The sequence below is a fragment of the Centropristis striata genome, chromosome 1, assembly GCF_030273125.1.
Source record: "Centropristis striata isolate RG_2023a ecotype Rhode Island chromosome 1, C.striata_1.0, whole genome shotgun sequence".
NCBI classification, from domain to species: domain Eukaryota; kingdom Metazoa; phylum Chordata; class Actinopteri; order Perciformes; family Serranidae; genus Centropristis; species Centropristis striata.
The window spans coordinates 11,562,368-11,584,415 of record NC_081517.1 but is presented as its reverse complement, the minus strand read 5'-3'; the positions used below and the strand labels follow the sequence as shown (position 1 = coordinate 11,584,415).

General features: G+C 40.8%; 1 protein-coding gene across 2 annotated transcripts in view; it reads right to left on the bottom strand.

Annotated features, from left to right (window-relative positions):
• LOC131969583 (serine/threonine-protein kinase MARK1-like) overlaps positions 1-19,018 on the bottom strand; it is a 28,456-nt gene extending 9,438 nt beyond the window's left edge. Inside the window, exons 1-9 of one of the 2 annotated variants that reach the window (XM_059330660.1) lie at positions 18,555-19,018; positions 15,347-15,550; positions 8,454-8,507; positions 7,175-7,223; positions 6,184-6,249; positions 5,991-6,061; positions 5,449-5,505; positions 4,734-4,868; positions 3,825-3,926 (exon numbers count right to left, since the gene is read on the bottom strand). In XM_059330660.1, the coding sequence (XP_059186643.1) occupies positions 3,825-3,926; positions 4,734-4,868; positions 5,449-5,505; positions 5,991-6,061; positions 6,184-6,249; positions 7,175-7,223; positions 8,454-8,507; positions 15,347-15,550; positions 18,555-18,605 (789 nt within the window). In that variant the 5' untranslated portion in view covers positions 18,606-19,018. The remainder of the gene's footprint in view (positions 1-3,824; positions 3,927-4,733; positions 4,869-5,448; positions 5,506-5,990; positions 6,062-6,183; positions 6,250-7,174; positions 7,224-8,453; positions 8,508-15,346; positions 15,551-18,554) is intronic. The other variant, XM_059330666.1, reaches the window with a different exon arrangement.
• Positions 19,019-22,048: the final 3,030 nt, after the last annotated feature.

Here is a 22,048-nt window from a genome sequence, read left to right as displayed (position 1 = left end):
GAGAGTGTCGAGTCATTCATAACAGCAGTGCACACTCTGGCAGAACATTGTGAATTCGTGGCCCTGAGGGAACAGTTGATAAGGGACCGAATCGTGGTCGGCATCAGAGACGCTAAGCTTTCAGAGAGCCTACAACTGGATCCTGACCTGACGTCAGTAAAATCGTGAGACAGAGTGCCGAGGTGAAAAAACAGCAGCCAGTGTTACGTGGGACAGAACAAACAACCGTACACGTGGAAACAATACGGAAAAAGCAGACGAGATGGCAGAAAGCAGATAAAGAGCAAACAGACACAAAAACGTTTGAATGTGGCAGGTGTGGACTTTTAAAGAAACATCTCTGGAAGGACTGCCCCGCCCATTATGCAGAGTGTAGAAGGTGCTGAAAAAAGGGACACTTTGCAAAGAAATGCAGGTCAACTGGTGGAGTCCATGACATCACAGGGACGCACGCAGATGGTGAGAGGGGAAGAGCTTGATTTTGCCTTCTTAGGGGAAATGTCCTCTGAAGAGGAGGATGAAATTTTGGATTGGAATGGAAGGATTGAAATGTTGAACCTGAATGGGGAAAGTACTGCTTTCAAACTGGACACAGGAGCAAGTGTTACAGCGATCTCAAACAGCAACTACTCCATTAAAAAGCATGGGATATTGCAACCGCCACATAAGGTGCTGTATGCACCGGGAAATCACAGACTGAATGACTGAGTATGTTTCAATGGTGAGCTGATTCTTGAAGAGAACACAACTGAACAATGTATTAATGTTGTAGAGGGATTGTCTAAGCCATTGCTGGGTCTTCTTGCAATAAAAGCTCTAAAGCTAATAGGGCGTATTCATGCCGTTCAAGCAGTAGATTGTAAAGCTCAGTATTCAACAGTGTTTTCAGGCTTAGGGGAATTAAAGGAGCCCTACAAAATTGAGTTTGAGCCTGATGCTATCCCCTATGCCCTGTCATCCTCACGTTGTGTGCCTCTACCACTGAGAGACAAGGTGCAAGCAGAGCTGAAAAAGATGGAGGACATGGGGGTGACTTCGAAAGTGACCCGGCCTACACCCCGGTGTGCTGGCATGGTTGTGGCGCCGAAGGCTCAGCCAGGAAAGATCCGGTTGTGTGTGGACCTCACACACCTGAACAAGTGGCTGCGAAGAGAAAGACATATTCTACCAGCAGTGGACCACACACTAGCAGTGCTGCCCAGAGCTAAGGTGTTAACAAAGCTGGACGCAACCTCTGGTTTCTGGCAGATCCCATTGTCAGAGGAGAGCCGGGCCCTCACAACATTCATCACCCCATTTGGACGATACGCATTCAATCGCCTGCCATTTGGGATTTCATCAGCCCCAGAACACTTCCAGAGCCGTATGTCACAGATGCATGAGGGGTGCAAGGGAGTGGTGTGTCATGCTGATGACATAGTTGTGTATGGAGAGGACGTGCAGCAACACAATGAAATACTACACCAGGTGCTGAGGAAGCTGAAGGGAGAAGGGCTCACTCTGAATGACAAATGTGAGTTCCTGACAAACAGTATTATGTTTGTGGGCCACTGCATCACTGCAGACGGAGTTAAACCTGATCCAGGGATAGTCAGGGCTATCATGGAGATGCCTGATTCAGACGGAGTTGAGGGTATGAGGAGAGTGATGGGAATGGCTAATTATCTTAGCAAGTTTTGACCCGACCTAGCATCATACACCCAACCCATCAAAGATCTGCTCAGTGAGAAGAATGAGTGGTGCTGGGGAATTTCACAGAAAGAGGCTTTTCAGAGACTGAAAATGGAACTGAGTTCACCACGAGTACTAGCGCCATACTCAACCGCAGCAGAGACCTGCGTATCAGCAGCTGCCTCTTCCTGTGGCCTGGGAGCCGTCCTCAGCCAGCAGCAGACAGATGGAACATGGAGCCCCATCATGTTCATCTCAAGAGGCCTGTCAGAGGCCGAAAAACATTATGCACAAATCGAGAAGGAGGCTTTGGCAGCTACCTGGCCTTGTGATCGGCTCACACCTTATCTTCTGGCACTGAAGTTCAAGCTAGAGACAGACCATAAGGCTTTGGTTCCACTTCTCAGCACCAAAGCGTTAGATGAACTCCCTCCCAGAGTGGTGAGATTCAGACTGAGGCTGATGAAGTTCATGTTCGACATAGTACATGTGCCAGGCAAGAAACTGATAACAGCAGTCACTTTGTTAAGAGCTCCTGTAGGATATACGTGCACAGGACGTATAAGTACACAGGAGAAAAAAGACAGTGAGGCTGAAGTCAAAGTGTTTGTGGATGCTGTTATCCAAACCATTCCAGCCACAGAATCAAGATTGAAGGAAATTCAATAGAAAACAGAAAGCTGACCCGGTTTGTGAAAAACTCAAGATGTACTGCAACACAGGGTGGCTGGGGAAACATGCTCTACCTCCAGAGCTGGTGGCATACTGGCCCGAGAGAGAGTCACTCACGCTGGCAGGAGAGCTGCTTCTGAGGGGTCAAAGAATCGACAGTCTGTCTGGTGGCCGGGACTGTCCGTACTGATTGGCCAGCTGGTGGAGAGATGCAACGTATGCTCACAGCACAGGGCGGAGCACAGAGAGAGTTGATGACCACCCCCACCTCCATGTCGCCTCCGCCAAAACAGTTATTGCAGCTCTGAAAGAAGCATTCAGTCGCCACGGGATACCAGAAACTGTCGTGTCTGATAATTGACCACAATACAGCTCTGAGCTCTTCAGTCTTTTCCACCGAATATGGGTTTACAGACGTTACCAGTAGCCCAAGATACGCACAGGCGAACGGGGAGACAGAGTGTGCAGTGGCGACTGTTAAAGGACTGTGGAAAGGAGGAGGAGAAGAGAAACTAAAAGCTCTGATGTCATATCGAGCTACACCTCTGTAATGTGGTTACTCCCCCGCACAACTCCTCGTGGGGAGACAACTAAGAACAACGGTGACATCACTTCCAGCAACCCTACAACCCAGGTGGCCGAACATCAGAGGATTCAGGAAGGCGGAGACACAGGCAAAGATGAACCAACAACGCTGCTATAACCTGCGTCACAGAGCCCGCCCATTGCCACCTCTACAGTCTGGACAGAATGTGTGGCTCCCAAGAGAGGAAAAACAAGGCATAGTTCTTCAGCAGGCTACAACTCCCAGGTCTTACATCATCAACACAGATGAGGGACAGGTCAGAAGAAATCGCACACACCTGCACAAAGTGAACCAGCCTGAACCTCAGGTGTCACTGGAGAAGACTGTAACAGCCACAGAGACAAGTAACACTAACACACAGCCAGTTGTGACCAATGACACAGACAATCACAAACATGAAGTCACAACCGACACCCCCTATGTGACAGCCTCAGGAAGAGTGTCACGCCCTCCAGAGCGTCTGTCAGAAAAAATGTATTTATTAAATATTCTGTTATGAGATGTTTATTAGTTAATATTTATATAATGAAATGAATATTCAGTTATGAGATGTTTATCAGTTCTGAGTAAAATATTAACCAGTAAGAGCATATTTTATGTAATAATTTGATAAAGGGGGATTCTTACTTAAGAGGGGAGGTGTGCTATAAAAGGGAACTATTGTTGGGGCTTGGGGGTTACCCGGACCTGTTGTGTAGGTGCACCGAAAGTATTCAGTAAACAGCCAGTTGAGTACAGTAAAACTCTCTGGTGTTTTCATTGTTTGTATCAAACTGGACTTAACACTAACTAACTAAGACTAACTAACTCACTTACCCACTCACAAACTAAGCAGCAAACTAACTAGATGTAGTTTTTGTTTTACTCTCAGGTGTTTCTGTTATTTTGTCCACACCTTGAGGTTCTGTCCGTCGAAGGGCAGCGAGCCGCTGACCAGCGTGTACAGAATCACTCCCAGACTCCAGACGTCCACCTCCGGCCCGTCGTACTTCTTCCCCTGCAGAGTTAAAGAACTGCATTAGCCAGCAGCCCCTGCTTTACAAACTAACACACTGACTGTGCTCAGGTGCTAAGGCTCAAGATCTGAGTCAATGGTTCCTGAACCCTCTGAACCCCAACGAGACGAGAGTGTTTTTTGCTCTTTTTACATTTTCCTCTCCGTGTCCTTGTCTTTCACTACAACATATAAAATCTCTATAAATCTATAAGTCCTGCAGTTCTAAGGAATCGGCACAATCAGAACAACTCAAACATGTCTTTGTGCAGAATAACACAGTTAGAATGACAGAAATCAGAAAAAAAGTTGAATCTCTCTGATACATTATTTTTCATTATTTCATATTTGAATAAAACAGAATTTATTAATTAATTTAACACTTTTCCAAGTGCACTGAATGTTGTAAAACCAGTTTTCTCCACATATTGTACGTATTGTCATGTTTCGAGCCTCTCCTGTCCTCTCCTCTCTGCTCTGTGTAAACAGATTTTTACTTTTTTTTTGGACACGTTCTAATGACACATGTAGAATAAAGAGATTCTGACACAAATATCAACATTTTAAGACAAGTTTTAGTCACTTTTTATAACAGAAACTGTCGTAACAGACGGTCGTAGAGTTCAAATTCTGACGATAACGCCTGTTTTTACAGTTTCTGTCTACGATAAACGGTGTAATTATGGTGATCTTTTAACCAAATCACACTTTTGGGGTTCGGAGGGTTCATGGAGCATTATAACTGTGACGATGTGGAAACATCAGCAGGTGTTTGTTGTGCAGGTGTGGTGGGCGAGGCCAAGCGATCACCTGGAAGAGTTCAGGAGCAGCGTAGGGAGGAGAGCCACAGAAGGTGTCCAGCTTACTGCCCAGCGTGAACTCGTTACTGAAGCCGAAGTCTGCGATCTTAATGTTCATGTCGGCGTCCAGCAGCAGGTTCTCCGCCTGAGACACAGTTTTTAGAGATCGAACCAATAAAATACTGCACAAATCATCAGCTTTACTCCTCATCAGCATGGCTGGTGCAGCAGCAGAAACAAATCCAGATAAACAACATCTTTATGCAGAATATATCCAGTAAAGTACATATAGGAAGTTAGCATTTTTTTAATGAAATACTACACAGGAGCAATTACACTACAAGGCAAGCACAACATCTGATACATTAAAGTTTTTTTTACATCAGTTAAGGGCTCATTAAAAAAACAACAACAATATAACAATATAAATACAATATAATAATAAATACTTAAATAAATATACTCGAACCTGTAAAACATATTACCATAATATAATACAGCATAATGTGATATGGGATATACAAAATAATATAGTATTCTGTAAAATACATGTAGCACACTATAAAATAAAATAATTATAATACAATAAATTAATAGAAAATATTATAGAAAATATAAATATTCCCTACATGGTATGAATTATCATGCTTACTAACTTTGTATGATTATTTTGGACGATAAGAGACGTGAGAGAAGTAAGTGTGTGTGTGTGTGTGTGTGTGTACCTTGAGGTCTCGGTGTACGATCCTCTTCTGGTGACAGTACTCCACTGCTGACACAATCTGAGACAAACAGAAAAAAGAAGAAAAAATTTCAATGAAGAAGAAAAGATGAAAGAGGAAAAAGTAAACAAGAAGTAAGGGATAAGTGAAGAAAACAAAAAAAGAGGATGAAAATAACAACAAGGAGAAAAATGAAGAAAAAAGAAAGGAAAAATGAAGAAAAGAAGAAAAAGAAAAGTGTAGAAAAGAAGAAAAAAATGAAGAAAGATTAAAAATCACAAAAAGAGGAGAAGAAGCGTGGATGAAATGTCCCACCCTTTAGAATCTTGTCGGTGGGTTTGAAAAGGATGTTTTATTTTGTATAAAATGTTAAATTGCCAAAAATCCCCCATTCATCATAGAGTGAAATGGCAATCATCGCCAGAGATTGAATTTTCTGATGGTCCATGAATGTCTCATTGGATAAACACACCACTAACAGCTGGCAGGGACATGGTGCATTGTGGGAAATTGAGTCTCAGACAGTAGGAAGATGTAAAAGTCACCTGACGAAACTTTGCTCTGGCCTCCTTCTCCTTCATCCGTCCATGAGCCACCAGGTAGTCAAAGACCTCACCTGAAAGATAGACAGACAGTCAGTCAGACAGTCAGACAGACAGACAGACAGACAGACAGACAGACAGACAGACAGACAGACAGACAGACAGACAGACAGACAGACAGGTGAGCGTGTCTTACCTCCGCTGGCATACTCCATCACCAGATACAGAGTTTTTTCCGTCTCAATCACCTCGAACAGTTTCACTGAAAAACAAGAGAAACATTTTACTGCTGCCACATTGTGAGCATGCAGGAGGAGGAGAAGTAGGAGGAGATGGAGGAGAAGAAGGAGGAGGAGGAGGAGCAGGAGGAAGAGCAGGAGGAGGAAGGAGAGGAGGGGAGAGGAGCAGGAGGAGGAGGAAGAGGAGCAGGAGGAAGAGGAGGAGGAGATGGAAGAGAAGGTGGAGCAGGAGGAGGAGGAAGAGCAGGAGGAAGTGGAGGAGGAGGAGGAGGAGGAGAAGGTGGAGCCGGAGGAGAAGGAGGAGGAGAAGCAGGAAGAGAAGCAGGAAGAGGTGGGTGAGCAGGAGGAAGAATAGGAGGAAGAAGAAGAGGAGGAGGAGCAGGAGGAGGAGGTCGAGCAGGAGGAGGAGGAGGAGAAAGAGGAGGAGGAGCAGGAGGAGGAAGTGGAAGAGCAGGACGAAGAGGAGGAGGAGAAGGTGGAGACGGAGCAGAAGGAGGAGGAGCAGGAGGAGGAGGAAGAGCAGGAGGAAGAGGAGGAGAAGAAGGAGGTGCAGGAGGATGAGGAGGAGCAGGAGGAAGAGGAGGAGGAGCAGGAGTAGGAAGAAGAGGAGGAGGAGCAGGAGGAAGAGGGGGAGGAGGTGGAGGAGGAGCAGGAGGAGGGAAGTAGGAGGAAGAGCAGGAGGAGGAGGAAGAGGAAGAAGAACAGGAGGAGGAGCAGGAGGAAGAGGAGCAGGACAAGGAAGAGGAGGAGCAGGAGGAAGAGGGGGAGGAGGAGCAGGAGGAGGAAGAGCAGGAGGAGGAGGAGGAAGAGGAGGAGCAGGAGAAAGAGGAGGTGGAGGAGGAGCAGGAGAAAGAGGAGGTGGAGTAGGAGGAAGAGGGGGTGGAGGAGGAGCAGGAGGAAGAGGGGGTGGAGGAGGAGCAGGAGGAAGAGGGGGTGGAGCAGACTGACCGATGTTGGGGTGGTTGAGGATCTTCATCACACTGACCTCCCTGAAGAGCTGAAGAAACGACGAGACACGATTAACGAATGAAAATATTAGAAAACATAATTATTTAGGAGTTGATGGATTATTATTTAATGTCCACTACAGTTAGTAAAAAGCATAGGATTATAATAATGATTTAACAATTTTATATCAGTATATATTCTTAATAATATTAAGAATAGATAAAACATCAGACAGACTGTATCCTAATGTCAAGGAAGGATGCTCAAACGGCTGGATTTGAAGGACACTACATCATCAACATCCGCCGAAGGACTGTCCCAATGTCCAGGATCCTCCAGAGGACAGAGTCCTTCTTCTGCCCAAATTCCAAGGATGCATGTGTGTATCCTCCGGGAGATTTAAAAATGGCGAGCGAAGAAACAGCGACGCCGGCGGCGCAATATGAATTTAAATATATAAGTATTTTCAGTTTCCACTGAATGTTCTCACATAACTTACAAAACATGTGTTCAAAGTCAAGCAAAACATATACATAAACAAATGACAGTATAAAATGAATGAAAATGACAGCTAAAAGATAATAAACGTCATCTTGATACATTGCTGGTTAATTGATGCCATCTTAGTCGAAAAGTAGCTAAAGTTATTAATTGTTAATTCATAAATATGCGTCAAATGATGACGTACTATGTGCAAAGTATACGTAGCCATACCATTCAGAAAGTTATACATTTGTTTCTTGTGTTAACAGGGATCGACAGTCCGCGATTATCCTTTATTTTTATTAATAAAAAACTGTTATTGTAGGCTACTGTACTGTAAAATAAAATTTTTAAAAAATCACAGAAAACATTTTCATGGCGATGTGTCGCTGCTTTTATGAAACTAAGTAGCGGCTAAATTCAGCCAGGATCAGTGAAATATCCAGGTTTAATCCACCTTGTGGCTTTTACTTGCTAAATCGTGGGGATTCAACCTTTCAAACTCCATTTCTACAAATATTTCTGCCGTTCTGCCAGTGCTGATGCCAAAGCCACATCCATGTTGTGAACTGGTTTTGAAATTGCGGCGCTGAATTTAAGCAGGACGTCCAATCACACAATGACGCACACCTGCACACTCGAAAAGCTGCTCCATTTGTGCGTTATTACAGTGACAGGAAGGATTCTGGCCTGGACTCTGGAGGACCCGACTCTGAAGGAAGGATCCTACGAAGGAAGGATCCTTGACATTGGGATACAGCCACAGACAGACAGAGAGAGAGACAGACAGACAGACCTTCTGCAGGCTGGTGGGGTTCAGTTGAGTTTTATCGATGATCTTGATGGCAACCTGCAATGAAAAACCCAAACAAATCATATAATAATAATAATAATAATAAAATTCCAGAAATTTCACACAAACACTGCGTCACAACGATGTTTTGTTGTGGTAATAATTTAAATATGTCAAATGAACATTCAAACAAATGGAAAGTGTTTTAGAGGTAAATGCTGAGTCAGCAGGAGTTTTATTATGGCTCAGGTCCAAAAAAAAAAAAAAAAATGCTTTAAAGACGATCGATGACATTAAAACAAGAGAGCAGGAAAACCAGGCCAAGGAGCGGCTGATTGGATGGCTCGGAGTCAGGAGACAAATCTTAAAATAAGTGGAGAACACACACACACACACACACACACACATACACACATGCAGTTTGATCTCGGGGAGCTGCTGATGTCAGCAGCATTAATAATTCATCCTGACGTGTTTAGTTTCCAGCAGATTTAACCCGCCGACCCTCTGAGAGTCACTTGAATTATTCTAAATATGTGAGGAAAGAAGCAGCTGGAAACAGAGATCACGCTGCCATAAAACTAAATACAATCAGGGGGAAATAAGCATCATTTTTATACTTGACTGAAGGCGTTTGAAGCTCTCACTGGGCATTTAGGAAAGTATCTCTGAGCAGCTCCTGGATCACTGGGACACTGGAGAAACGTTTAAAACAGGAAGGTTCTCAGGGAGGTTCTGCAGCGGTTCATCTGTGATTTCCGGGGAAGTGTTGGTGCTGATACTTCGCGCCCAAAAAATCAATTTCCCCCCCCAAAAAAGAGATACTCATTTACCTCCTGCGCTCCGTGTCCGGGAAAAGAGGAGGAGCATGGAGCAACAGTCCTGTTTCAGTCAGGGGATGTTTCTGACCCTGTTTCCATCTAGCAGTAACATGTGGTCTGAGTGATCTGAACACAGGTGGACAGCTCTAAATACAGGTGAAAACACTGTCAGGACCAGGCGGCAACCTCCGGGTCTGAGCAAGGAGGCGAACCAGGAAGTGCCTTAAGCTGCATTCTACCGAAAATTCCAGCAGGGGGTGCTAAGTTTGGCTGCAAAAAAATCTGTCCATTAATTTCAATGCAAAATTTGAAAACTTCTCACTTGATTTATTACCTCAGAATTTTTTTTTTAGGACAACACTATGGTCTCAATCACTAGTAAAAACTCTTCATCAAGACAATTTCATGTTAATAGTTCTAATAAGGGCCTTATTTAGAAGAAAATAGAACAATGGTATGATTTGGGGCGTGGCTACTTTTGATTGACAGGTCACTAACAAGGCAAGCCGTCATCAGGAGAGAAGCAGAGCAATGCGTATCCACGGCAACGTGTCATTAAAGTTATATATAACGTTATATAGATATAAAAAAGGACGTTTACCGGTTTGATCTCATAACTTTGACCCTTTCACTGTATTTTCACTTAATGACTGATGATTCATTAAAAATGTCTTGTTCAGCGTTTGGTTGGACTAACAGACACTACAAGGAGTCTCCGTTCAGTTTTCTGAGGTGAGTAACGTACATTTTAGGGGTGCACCGATTGTAATTTTCTGGCCGATCACGGATCACCGATTTTTAAAAAGCCTGACCTGCCGATTCCGATTTTGGCCGATACTAATTTTTTTATAACTCACAGCATACACCTTCAATGTTTGAATCTTATTTTATTAAAAAACAATAACACCGCAGTATTTTTCTTTAACAAATAAAGGAAATCACAATGTCTGAGGTAGTTAATAAAATATTGAACTTAAAATAAATAGCAACAATTTACGGGACAAACTAACAAAAGAACTGCAGCCATAAATAAAGTGTCCTGAGTTTTCGGTTTCGTTATAGTACAACATACATACAACTAGGGATGGACATCAATTTTCGAATATTCGAATATTCAAAAATATCTGTAATATAGTTCATCATATCTGGAAGAAAAAAAAGTTGTATTACTGGTGCCTTCCACAGGGGGGCAGCGTAGCATTTGATGATACAGTGTGGCGGACTCGATGCCAAACTGAAGAAGAAGAAACAAACCGTGACGTTTGGTTTTCACCATCGTTAACTGTGCACAACATCAGCAGCTGAAAGCAGCATGGCTAATTATGCACAGAGTCTCTGCTGATCATAAACATAGTGATCGTGAATTAACCAGCATTGCTAACTGTGCATAGAGTGTCCGGTGCTTGTTGTAAACAAACAGAGATCGCTAACTGAACACCTCCTGCAGCAGCAACACATACACACTGTACTGCTACAGAGCTAACTGTAGCTAATTGCAGCTAACGACGTCTTTTCTTAACAAGCTGGCCTCTGGCTCGTTAAGAGTAAGAAGGAGTCCCCGGATTTGTCTCAAGTCACTTTCTTGAAAAAATAGTTGCTAAGGGGGTCTGAAAAGATGCTAAATTTAGCAACCAAGTTGGGAGCACTGCTTCGCCGGTGGGGGGTTATTATCGAGGTAGATAAGATCGGTTTGACAAAAGAATCGGCCGATCGCCGATCCCGCAAAATTAAATTACATTTTTTTGCTAGCCAAAATTAACATCCCAGTTAATGCTAACATGAATTAGCAGCGGCTTCTCTCAGTCAGGTTGAGGTGTAGAGAGGCGTGTAGTCAGTGATCAGATCCCTCTCGCTCCTCCACAGTCCAAATATGGTGTGCTCCCCGTATCGGAAACAAGATGGCGACGCAAGACGGGAACAAGTGTAACGCTGAACTCGATGCTTCCAACGGGCAGTCCACAAACCAATGGGTGACATCACAGTGACTACGTCCATTATTTATATACAGTCTATGGTCAGGATGCAGTGGCCCTCATTTATCAAACGAGCATAAAAAACGAGTGCAGATCTGAGTGTATATTTCGTCTTACGACAGGGTTCACGTGTGATTCATCAAACAATCGTATCTCTCCAATCACAGCGTAAAAGTGATCGGCTGTTGATAAATGTGGCGGCTCGAAACAAGCGTAATTTAAATACCACGCCCTAATAAATATTATATATATATATATATATATATATATATATATATATATATATATATATATATATATACCTGATTCAGATGGCGCAATACAACCAAAAAGAGGATTTTCCCCCTAAAGTCAGCTGTATTAGCAAAGTGCACCGTCACAAATAACAACAGGAGGAAATAGACATATTACAGAAATATGCAGTGACAGAGGTTTATGAAATAAAAGTACTTATAGTTATAAACTTATAAACAAGTTCTGTGAATATTTTACATTTGGAGCACAGACTTAAAAGTTTTCACAGCTTTTTGGTTTGAAGGAGGCAAACAATGTTTTAAAGTAGGTTTTAATCCAAAAGAAGAGGAATTTCTCAGAGGCAGAAAGTGAAACGCTGACGTACAACAGCTGCAACACAACAAACTGGTTTTGTTTGGCAGCATAAAAAGTGAAAAGGAAGGAAATCAGTGGTGCTGTCAGCAGAGTAGCAGTGGACCATTCAACTATCTCATTTATACATTGTGATATATAAAGCCTAATAAGATATATAATATCCAAATAGTTATTATTACGATGGAGAGATATTATTCACTTCTTTACATTTAGTAATAATTATGTCTCAGTCAGAGGAGTGTGTGGCGCGCTGATTGGAAACGTTTCTATTCAGCCAGAACCGCTGATGGAGGAGACGCTGACGCTCCGGTGTCCAGCTGAATAACAGTAAATAGCAAAAGACAACAACATTTAATATCCTCGGCTAGTATTCCGTTTAAAGAATTTCACGGTCGCAGGGTGTATTTATCTTTTATGAGGTTTTAGTAATAAATGATGTAGCCTAAACATTCTTTGGCTTGTCACCATTAAAAACAAAACACGGCAGAGTTTTATCAGCTCCAGGCATCGATACAATAGTCAAAGATCTATTCTCAGACTCAGACGTGTAGACTTCACGCTGACTCAAATTTGCGTACACGAGCTGGGAGCAGACTGAGATCTGATCGTACCCTCCGCTCACGTCCAGACTGATAAATGCCGAGGCTTGCGCAGAAATGATCGTACGCCCACTTTACGCTCACTTTCTGTCGTACGCTCGCTTGATAAATGAGGGCCACGAAGATCGGATTTCAAAAACCACATTGGGAGGTGGTTTATGTGTCCACATTCAGATAGTCGTGAGACCCGGTCTGTGACTCTTGTCCACATTAAGGACCACCTACTCACCTGCCGCCCCCTGCCAATCAATCTGTGATTTTTATAATGATGAATGAATTACTGAGCTTATTTTTTATCTAAACTTATTTAAACACAAAACACACTTAAATATGAAGATTACTGTGGAAACTAACCTCATGCCTCTTCAGGGGCTAAAACATAAAACATTGAACTCCTTGATATTATCTTTACAGTTTAATCTCACCGAGTTAGTTTAACGATCAACAGGATCAAGTCTCTTTTTGTCCTTTCAAAATAAAAGTGTCCCTTATCAAAACAGGCTTTTGCATAGTCCTGTATATATATTTTTTATTTTGCCCATGTATGCATGTTTTTATTTATACTGGAGTATGTATAAAAACATATCGATTAACTGATTAATTGATCGTTAACGTTATAGATCATCAACGATGTTTCTATCATTGAGCGAGCTGTGCTGTGATAAACATGGAACAACAGCGATCATCTGCCTTGTCTCTCATGTACACAGTCCACTGAACGGCCCAGACGCTCTCACAGACATTTGGGTTTTTCTTTTTAAAATATTTAAACCTCGTGTTTTTCGCTCATCTATTTTTTTCTCACTTGCTGTTGTGTTTTCATACTATCACATTTATTTTACCGGTATATGTGAATCAGGAGCGAGCATGTGAGCGAGTGAAAGAGAGGAGACACCGGGCGTGTATGGGCAAAAACTGGAACCGGCCGGTTAGAAATGAAAAGAGGAAGACGCATGTGGAGACGCATGCTACTGCCAGACTGAGAGCTGATCACTCAGAACACATTACTGCTAAATGGAAACGGTCCCGTCTTGTTTTAACTGTCTTTTTCAGTTAATGTTCTCAACAGGAGATGGAAACTTTCTGAATAAGTTCTGAACATTTAATCACTCGACGGATCAGCTGTTTCCTCTGAAGACTTGCTGTTATTGTTGTTGTTGTCATTATTTTCTCTCTTCTTCTCCTCCTGGGGCCTCATGTATCAACACTGCGTACGCACAAAAACATTGCGTACGCTGTTTTTCCCTCACACGCCACATGTATGAAAAGTGAACTTGCCATGAGAATGTGCGGTGGCACCGCAAACTTTTGATTGGCGGAAACTACTGTCTTTTATGCTCCATTTAAAATATGTTTCATATCTACACTCAAACTACACACAACTGGCTTTGTGTTTACAGTTCATAGCTCTCAGACAATGGAGGAAAACCCTCAATAACCTGTTCTAAATATGAGGGGATAGATTTTTTTTTTTCATGCATTATCATATTTTAGATTTCACATAGTCTACATATTTTGCCATTTACACTATTTTTTATACATATATACAAATTTCCCTCCGGGATCAATAAAGTATTTCTGATTCTGATTATGGAGCGCATATATTTTTCACAGTTACGATCGCCGACTGTTTCCCCTTTGGTTTAACATGGAGATGTTAACACTGCAGGTGCACAGTGATCCATGAACACAGATCCCTCTCCCTGGAGAAAAAACGTGTGTGGGAAATCCTTTCAGAATAAGTCAGGTGTGGTGCATATTGGATCCTGTAGGTGATGATTAATTGGGACAACAAGTTAAGTGTGGCTTATAAACTGATGCGTAAAAATGATTTTGGCACGCAATACGCACTGGCTGCTCTATGAAGGAAAGGTGCGCTGAACCTGGCGTAAGCATGTGGAGGTGAGTTTGCGTACGTACTTTTCTAGTTTTGGGAGTACGCCATCTTTCAGTATGAAAGCTACTCACTTTTTGATACATGAGGCCCCTGGTTACTGACGATCAGCCTACAGCAACACATCACATCACACTGCTGACCAGAGGACGTTACTGCAGCTTTCTTTATTTGATAGAAACTCACTGATTCACTTTTTCTTTAAGGACACTTTTTTTTTTGCTTCAAAGTTCCACGATGCGATTTTATCCTGATACTTGAGTCACAATATGATATTATTGTAATTTTAAGCATTGTGCAATATGGTGAGTATCGATACAATATATTGAGATTTTTAACTGTTTAACTGCATTTTGTGTCCACAAAATTAAATTTAATCAAGAATTGTTTTGTCCAATCAGAGAAAATTCTCAGTGTATTCATCTCACTTCAGTCTTCTTATTTCTCCGCAATGAGAGTCAAACCCACAGACTGACCAACAAAGTATTCAGTCAAACTGAACTGAACTGATATCAAACATGTATGGACGACAACAACTGCAGCATTTTCTCAAACTTTCACAAATGACAAGCTTCCCTGCTAAAAATGTTTCTGAATCAAACAGAAAAAAAGTTTGCACACTTTGCAGTGTTATTTCCACAACTTCCCAACACTATATCCTGACCACATGGAGCCTATAGATTCCTACATCTTCTGGTTTATATGATACCAGGATCTCCAGGAGATTACTAACAGTGAGCCACTATGTCCTCTGGAGAAAACGAACGCTGAAAATACTGAACGCTAGATATCGATACTTGGCGGCCATGAATCAATAAAATATTGCCACGCAAAATATCGCGACACTGTGCTGTATCGATTTTCCCCTCACCTCTACTAAATACACAGCTCACCTCCAAAGTCTGACTTCCTGTAGTTTAGCCCTCCCAACCCCCAGCCCGCCGGGGACGCTGAATAAGTCATGTTTCTCGGCAGTAAAAGTGTCTCGGTGTGTGCTCACCTCTCGGCCGGTCAGAGTATGTTTGGCCAGTTTGACTTTGGCAAAGTTGCCCTTGCCGATTGTCTTCAGCAGGCGGTAGTTGCCGACGTGCGGCTGCTCGTCTGCGGCGCATGTCGCGGCGCTGCGACTCGGCAGCAGACTGTGGCGACTCGATGACTTAGTGGGCGGGGCCGGCGGCTCAGGGAGGCCATCTGAGGTCTTCGTCTGAAAAACAAACAAACAGACAAACAAATTTATGATAAACGTTGAGATCAGAGGTCTCAAACTGATCCAGGAAAGGGCCAAGTGGCTGCAGGTTTTGTTCCAACCTAGCAAGAGCACACCTGATATGACTAATCAACCGAGTGGAGATAGCTCAGGTGATTAGATGAGTGGAGTCATGTGTGCTCCTGCTTGGTTGGAATGAAAACCTGCAGCCACTGGGCCCTTTCCTGGATCAGTTTGAGATCTCTGGTTTAGATGATCCTGAGCTGGATGAGGAACTCAGCCTGGCGTGCCACAGGGAAACATACTTGGACCTTTACTGTTTCCAACAAGTGGAGAATCTGAACCTACAGACAATCCAGTTCTTCACTATAGAAGGAGCTGGTTAGCTTAGCTTAGCATAAATACTGGAAACAAGGGGAAAGCATGTTTGTTTAACCCTCTGAACCCCAACAAAAATATGTGTTCCCTGTGTTTGTATTTTTACATCCTCCTTTCTGTGTCCTTGTTTTTCACATCGTGCAACATATATAAAATCTATATAAATCTATAATATATATTACAATGACAGAAATCAGAAAAAAAGAAAAAGCTTATTTTTTCTAAAAATGTGAATAAAATGGAATTTAAATATAAACACGTTTCCAAGTGCCAACAAGACACAAAATTACCAAAGAAATGACATAAAACGACTATAAAATCTCCTGTCCTCTCCTCTCTGCTCTGTGTAAAAAGCCTCTCCTTTCCTCTCCTCTCTGCTCTGTGTAAAAAGCCTCTCCTGTCCTCTCCTCTCTTAACACAAGTTTTGTTCACTTTTTATAACTGATGATCCATTCAAGGACTGTCGGAAAGTTCAAACTCTGACGATAATATCTGTTTTCACAGATTCTGTCTACAATAAACTGGAGTTTTGGTGATTTGTGGTTGGGAGGGATGCAGGCAGCACTGATTGGGGGCTTCGGTCCGGACAGTAACAACAGAGTGAAGTGTTTTCTTCTCTCAGAGGAACTGTAGCTGATGGAAACCAGTCTGACGGCATCTGAACCCGCCGGAGGAGATCACAGCTCTATGGTTACACCTGCTGATACTCGACTCTCTGAACAACATGACGTCATCGTCTCAGCTCCAACAGATGATCTGGTGTTAAAGGGGACGTATTATAACCATTTTCAGGTTTTCTACCAGAACATGTTTGATGTTTCTTTGTGCTAAAACACCAGCAGCAGCACTACCAAAGAGATTCGCTCAGAAAAGCTTCTAAATGTTACGGTTTGAAGCGTTTAAAAGAGATGGGGACAAAATCGACCATTTCAAAAGGTGGCGGGGACTTAGAGACACCGACCGTCCGTCCACGTCCTGTAAGTCTGTGCATCCACCGAGTCACACATCAGGATTGTCAAAGTGACTCATGGAGGACTGAAGACCTCAGAGAGCTCCTGATATCACAACCTGCACAGTGTTCTGGGAACAATCAATAGTCAGCAGACAGCCGGAGCGCCTGAGCGTCTGAGGACGGACAGACGGCGAGGAGCTGGACGCCACGAGGGACACGGGGATACTGATGGGTCATATACAGTACGTATACACTATTTAACATTCTTTCATCAAGTTGTTTCAGAAAGCAGCATTCTGTCGAAAAGAATAATGACGAGCAGCAGTCTGCAGGTCATTAATATGTTTACATTAATGTTTAAGTTACAACATGGAGACACATGGACACCTCACTGACAAAACAAGGATGCCTCCACCCAGAAACCTCCAGCTCCACCAGCACCAGACAGCCAAAGATCCAAACAGCCAAAGATCCAAACAGCCAAAGACAACAACAAGACTCTTTAATGCTCGATGTGACTTGGTCTCGATGTGATGTTTCTTTTGCTGGACGACTGGAGGTCAGAAAATTTATCCCTAACTCCAAAAAAGATGGGACGCTGTGTAAAAGGGAAATAAAAGACACAAAGTGGTCTGACAAGTCCACATTTCAAATACGGACACAGCGAGGGACTAGGAGACATGTTCAAGGACTAGGAGACACATTGAGGGACTAGGAGACATGTTCAAGGACTAGGAGACAGAGTGAGGGACTAGGAGACATGTTCAAGGACTAGGAGACACATTGAGGGATTAGGAGACATGTTTAAGGACTATGAGACACATTGAGGGACTAGGAGACATGTTCAAGGACTAGGAGACACTTGGAGACACAGTGAGAGATAGTGAGGGACTAGGTGACACAGTGAGACACTAGGAGACACAGTGAGGGACTAGGAGACAAAGTGAGACATTAGAATACTCAGTAAGGCTAGAAGAACACAGTGAGGGACTAGGAGGCACAGTGAGGGACTAGGACACACAGTGAGAGACTAGGGGACACAGTGAGAGACTAGGGGACACTTGGAAATACAGTGAGGGACTAGGAGACACTGGGGGAAACTAGGAGCCACAGTAAGACACAGTGAGAGACTAGGAGACATAGTGAGATACTAGGGGTCATTAGGGGACACTAGGGGACACAAGAAGACACTAGGAGACACTTGGAATCACAGTGAGGGAATAGGAGACACTAGGGGACACAAGGAGATACAGTGAGAGACTAGGAGACATATTGAGAGACTAGGGGACATTAGGGGACACTAGGAGACACAATGAGGACTAGGGGACACAAGGAGACACAATGAGGGACTAGGAGACACTAAGAGACACAGTGAGGAACTAGGAGACACAATGAGAGCCTAGGAGACACAGTGAGGGACTAGGAGACACAATGAGAGACGAGGAGACACAGTGAGGGACTAGGGGACATTAGGAGACACTACGAGACACAGTGAGGGACTAGGGGGCACAGTGGGGGACTAGGGGACACAAGGAGACACAGTTAGGGACTAGGGGACACTAGGAGACACCCGTCCTTTGAACCCGGCTCCGGCTGACCGCAGCAGCTGCAGCAGGACTGAGGGAGCAGTTTTCGGGATGCTGAAGTCTCGGTAAGAACCGGCGGACTGACCTGCTCGGACTCTCTCTCGCTCACCGGGGTCAGAGGCTTCCTGCCGGACATCTTCCTGCGATCCTCCGCTGCTTTCTGCTCGCTTCAGTCCGGGAGAGGCATCTCCTCCGCCGGCCGCTCTACAGCATCTCTCCCCGGGACCCGGGCCACCCTGAGCGGGGCCGAGCTACGAGCACACGCCGGCCGGCCGGAGGGAGAGGGAGGCCGGGGCGGCGGCTACAGGAAGGCCCGCTGGTCGCGTCGGTGCGGGACAGAGACCCGCATGGAGACAAAGAGAGGAGGAGGAGAGAAGGAGGAGGAGGAGGAGGAGGAGAGGAGTCAAAGTAAAATCCTTCCAGCTGTTTGTTGGTTTGTTGTTTCACACAGCGGCACTGCGGACAGACAGCATGACGTCAGAGCTCCTCCTCCTCGTCATCCTCATCTTCATCATGGTGAAAATCTCCCAGCATCCTCAGCTGCTTCCTGCCGAGCCTCACACGGAAGGCTTTTATTTTGTAGGAACGATCTAAATCGTTTTTTCATAAATCGCCTAAAAGTAAAATAATTCACAATGTACACATTTTTTGTTCCCATATTTGTTTTTATATATTTTTCTATTGCTTTAATATAATGTTAGTTTTCAAGGTGTAATTATTCAGTGTTTTATATTCCATCTTATTTTATATTTAATAAAATTGGATTTATTTATTTTCGTATAGAGATATATATTTAAAAACTTTATTATTCAGTTTTTTTATTTTATAAATTATTTCCATTAAATATGGCTGATGTTATTTTCAACTTTTTATTTTTATGTTCCATCTTATTTTACAAAATTCCGTTTTTTCTATTTTGTTTTCCATTAATATGAGGTAAGTTTGTCTAAAAAGCATTATTCTTCAGTGCTTTATTTTTAAAAATGATTATTTCACATTATGGCATTTAAAAAGTTTTTTTTTATATTGTGATTTATGTTTCATCTTACTTTACCATAATTATAGCCATAATTCAAAATCTGTTTTATGTTTAATCTATTTTTTTTCCCGATTAATTTAATTATTTCTTTTTAAATATATACGGTTTTATGTTCCATCTTATTTTGTATTAACTGTAGAATAAAAAAAAATGCATTTCTTAAAATTAAACTTATTAATTATAAAATAGTTAAAAAGTGTTAATATACATTTAATTAAAAAAACTGTATTTTCTATTTTATTTTCTATTAATATGAAGATAATTTCTTAAAAAAACAACAATCTTCTGTGCTTTATATTTAAATTAATTTATATTAAGGCATTACAAAAATATATTTTTATTGTGTTTTGTTTCATCTTACTTTACAAATTAGTTTTATATTCTATATTATTTCCAATTTATCTTATTCAGGTTTTTTTATTTAAGGTATTATGTTCCATCTCATTTTGTATGAATCATGGAATTAAAACAGAAACAAATACATTGTTTAAATTGGTTTATTTTATTTTTATTTATGTTTGATGAATGACATCTTTTACTTTTTATTCAGTGTTTGTTTAATCTTATTTAACATTATAGTGCCAATATAAAGTTAATAAAATTAAAAAATCTGTTTATTTTCCAGCAATATGAAGTTAATTTCTTAAAGAAAACCATTCATTGGTTTATTTTTTATTTTATTTTACATTTACAAGGCATTAAATGTTTATTTTTGTATTTTTTTTTTATTCAATTCATTTTCTAATTTAGTTTTATGTTCCATCTTATTTTGTATTGATTGTGGCATTCAACCAGATTAAACCTTTTTAATTGGTTTATTTTAATTTAATTTTTGATGATTAATTGAAAAAAAAACTTTTTATTCAGTGTTTTATGTTCCATCTTATTTAACATTATAAAATAAAGTTAAAAACATTCAGTGTTATTTTCAATATTTCCCATTAAAATTAATTGTAATTTTTAAACTTTTAATTTTTCAGTGGGTTTCATTTTTAATCGCATGATGCATTCACAATGCATTACATCCCTTTTCACTGCGAAGCATCTTGTGTTGCATTTAATGCAATAAAGAGAAACACAAATAAAGTTTATTATCATCATGATATAAAGAGAGACGGACAGCTGTGTGTGTTGGAGGAGTTTGGTTTAATATTGTATTGAAAAATAAATTAACGAAAATAACTTTAAAATGCAACAGAAGACAGAAAAAGAAAGAAAAAAAGGATCCAGATTATAAACGTGGTTGCCAGCAGGGGGAGTCGCAGCGCTCATTAAGATTAAATTTACAAATATATATATAAAAAAAGGAATTTATTAGACATATCCACAAATCACGAAAGCATTCCTTTACATCCAGTGAGCTGAACCCAAACCGTCGTTCTTCCAGCTACAAAAAGGTCTAGAAAAGTTATATTTATATATGTATATATTTCATACACATGCCCTATGTGTGGATGTAAAAAACTAAACTGTACAGAAAGAAAAAGCAGACGGTGGATGGAATGAGGAGGAATCAAACTCACAACTAAGTGGAATCATTTAGTGCTTCGACTCTAAAAGTGAAAGAGTGAAATATTAAATATGATCAAAGAGCTCTGAGCCGAACGAATGAAAAGCTTCAGTCGGATTCACAGGATGAAACCCGACGAGATCATTAAGACTCAGCTGCAGACGGACGAAGGACGAGAAATGACTCGAGCAGAAATAAATTAATAAATGTAGTTAGAAATAAAATATGTACATAAATAAATGCAAAAAATAAACGGAAATTCTATATTTTTACATTTTTCATGTATTTATTTTTTATTTATTTATTTTATTTTATTTTCTATTTTAAATTGATTTGCATATGGACTTCTACATGTATTTGTATCTGCAGAAATAAATGAATATATAAAATATGCATATAAATAAATGAAAAGAAATTAATTGAAATTCTATATTTCACATTTATTTAAGTATTTTTTATACATTTCTACATTTTTTAATGAATTTAGTTTATTTTCACCATTAATAAATTAATTTAATGTATTCATTTCTACATGTATTTATTTTTTAGATTTCATTCTACATTTATTAATTTATATTTGTAGAAATAAATGAATACATGTATGTATAAATATAAATAAATGTGGGAATTTTTCATGTATTAAGTTTTTTATTTCCGCATTATTTGTAAATAAATGTATTTCATACAAGGATTTCTACATTTATTTATTTATATTATTCGCAGAAATAAATGAATAAACAAATAAATGTAGAAATAACTAAATCAATTGGAAAAAATGAAAATGTAAAAATAAATAAATGCAAAAGAAAGAAATTCTATATATTTACATTTAATTTATTATTTAGGAATTTGTTTTTATTTATTCATTTGCTACTTTTTTCCATGTTTTTAGTTTATTTCCACATTGAACTGTAATTGCAATGTTTTTATTTATTAATTTATTATGTATTCATTTTTAAATAAAAATTTCTGAAATAAATGTGGAAATGTAAAAATACAATAAAAAGGTTGAAATAAATAACATTCATGT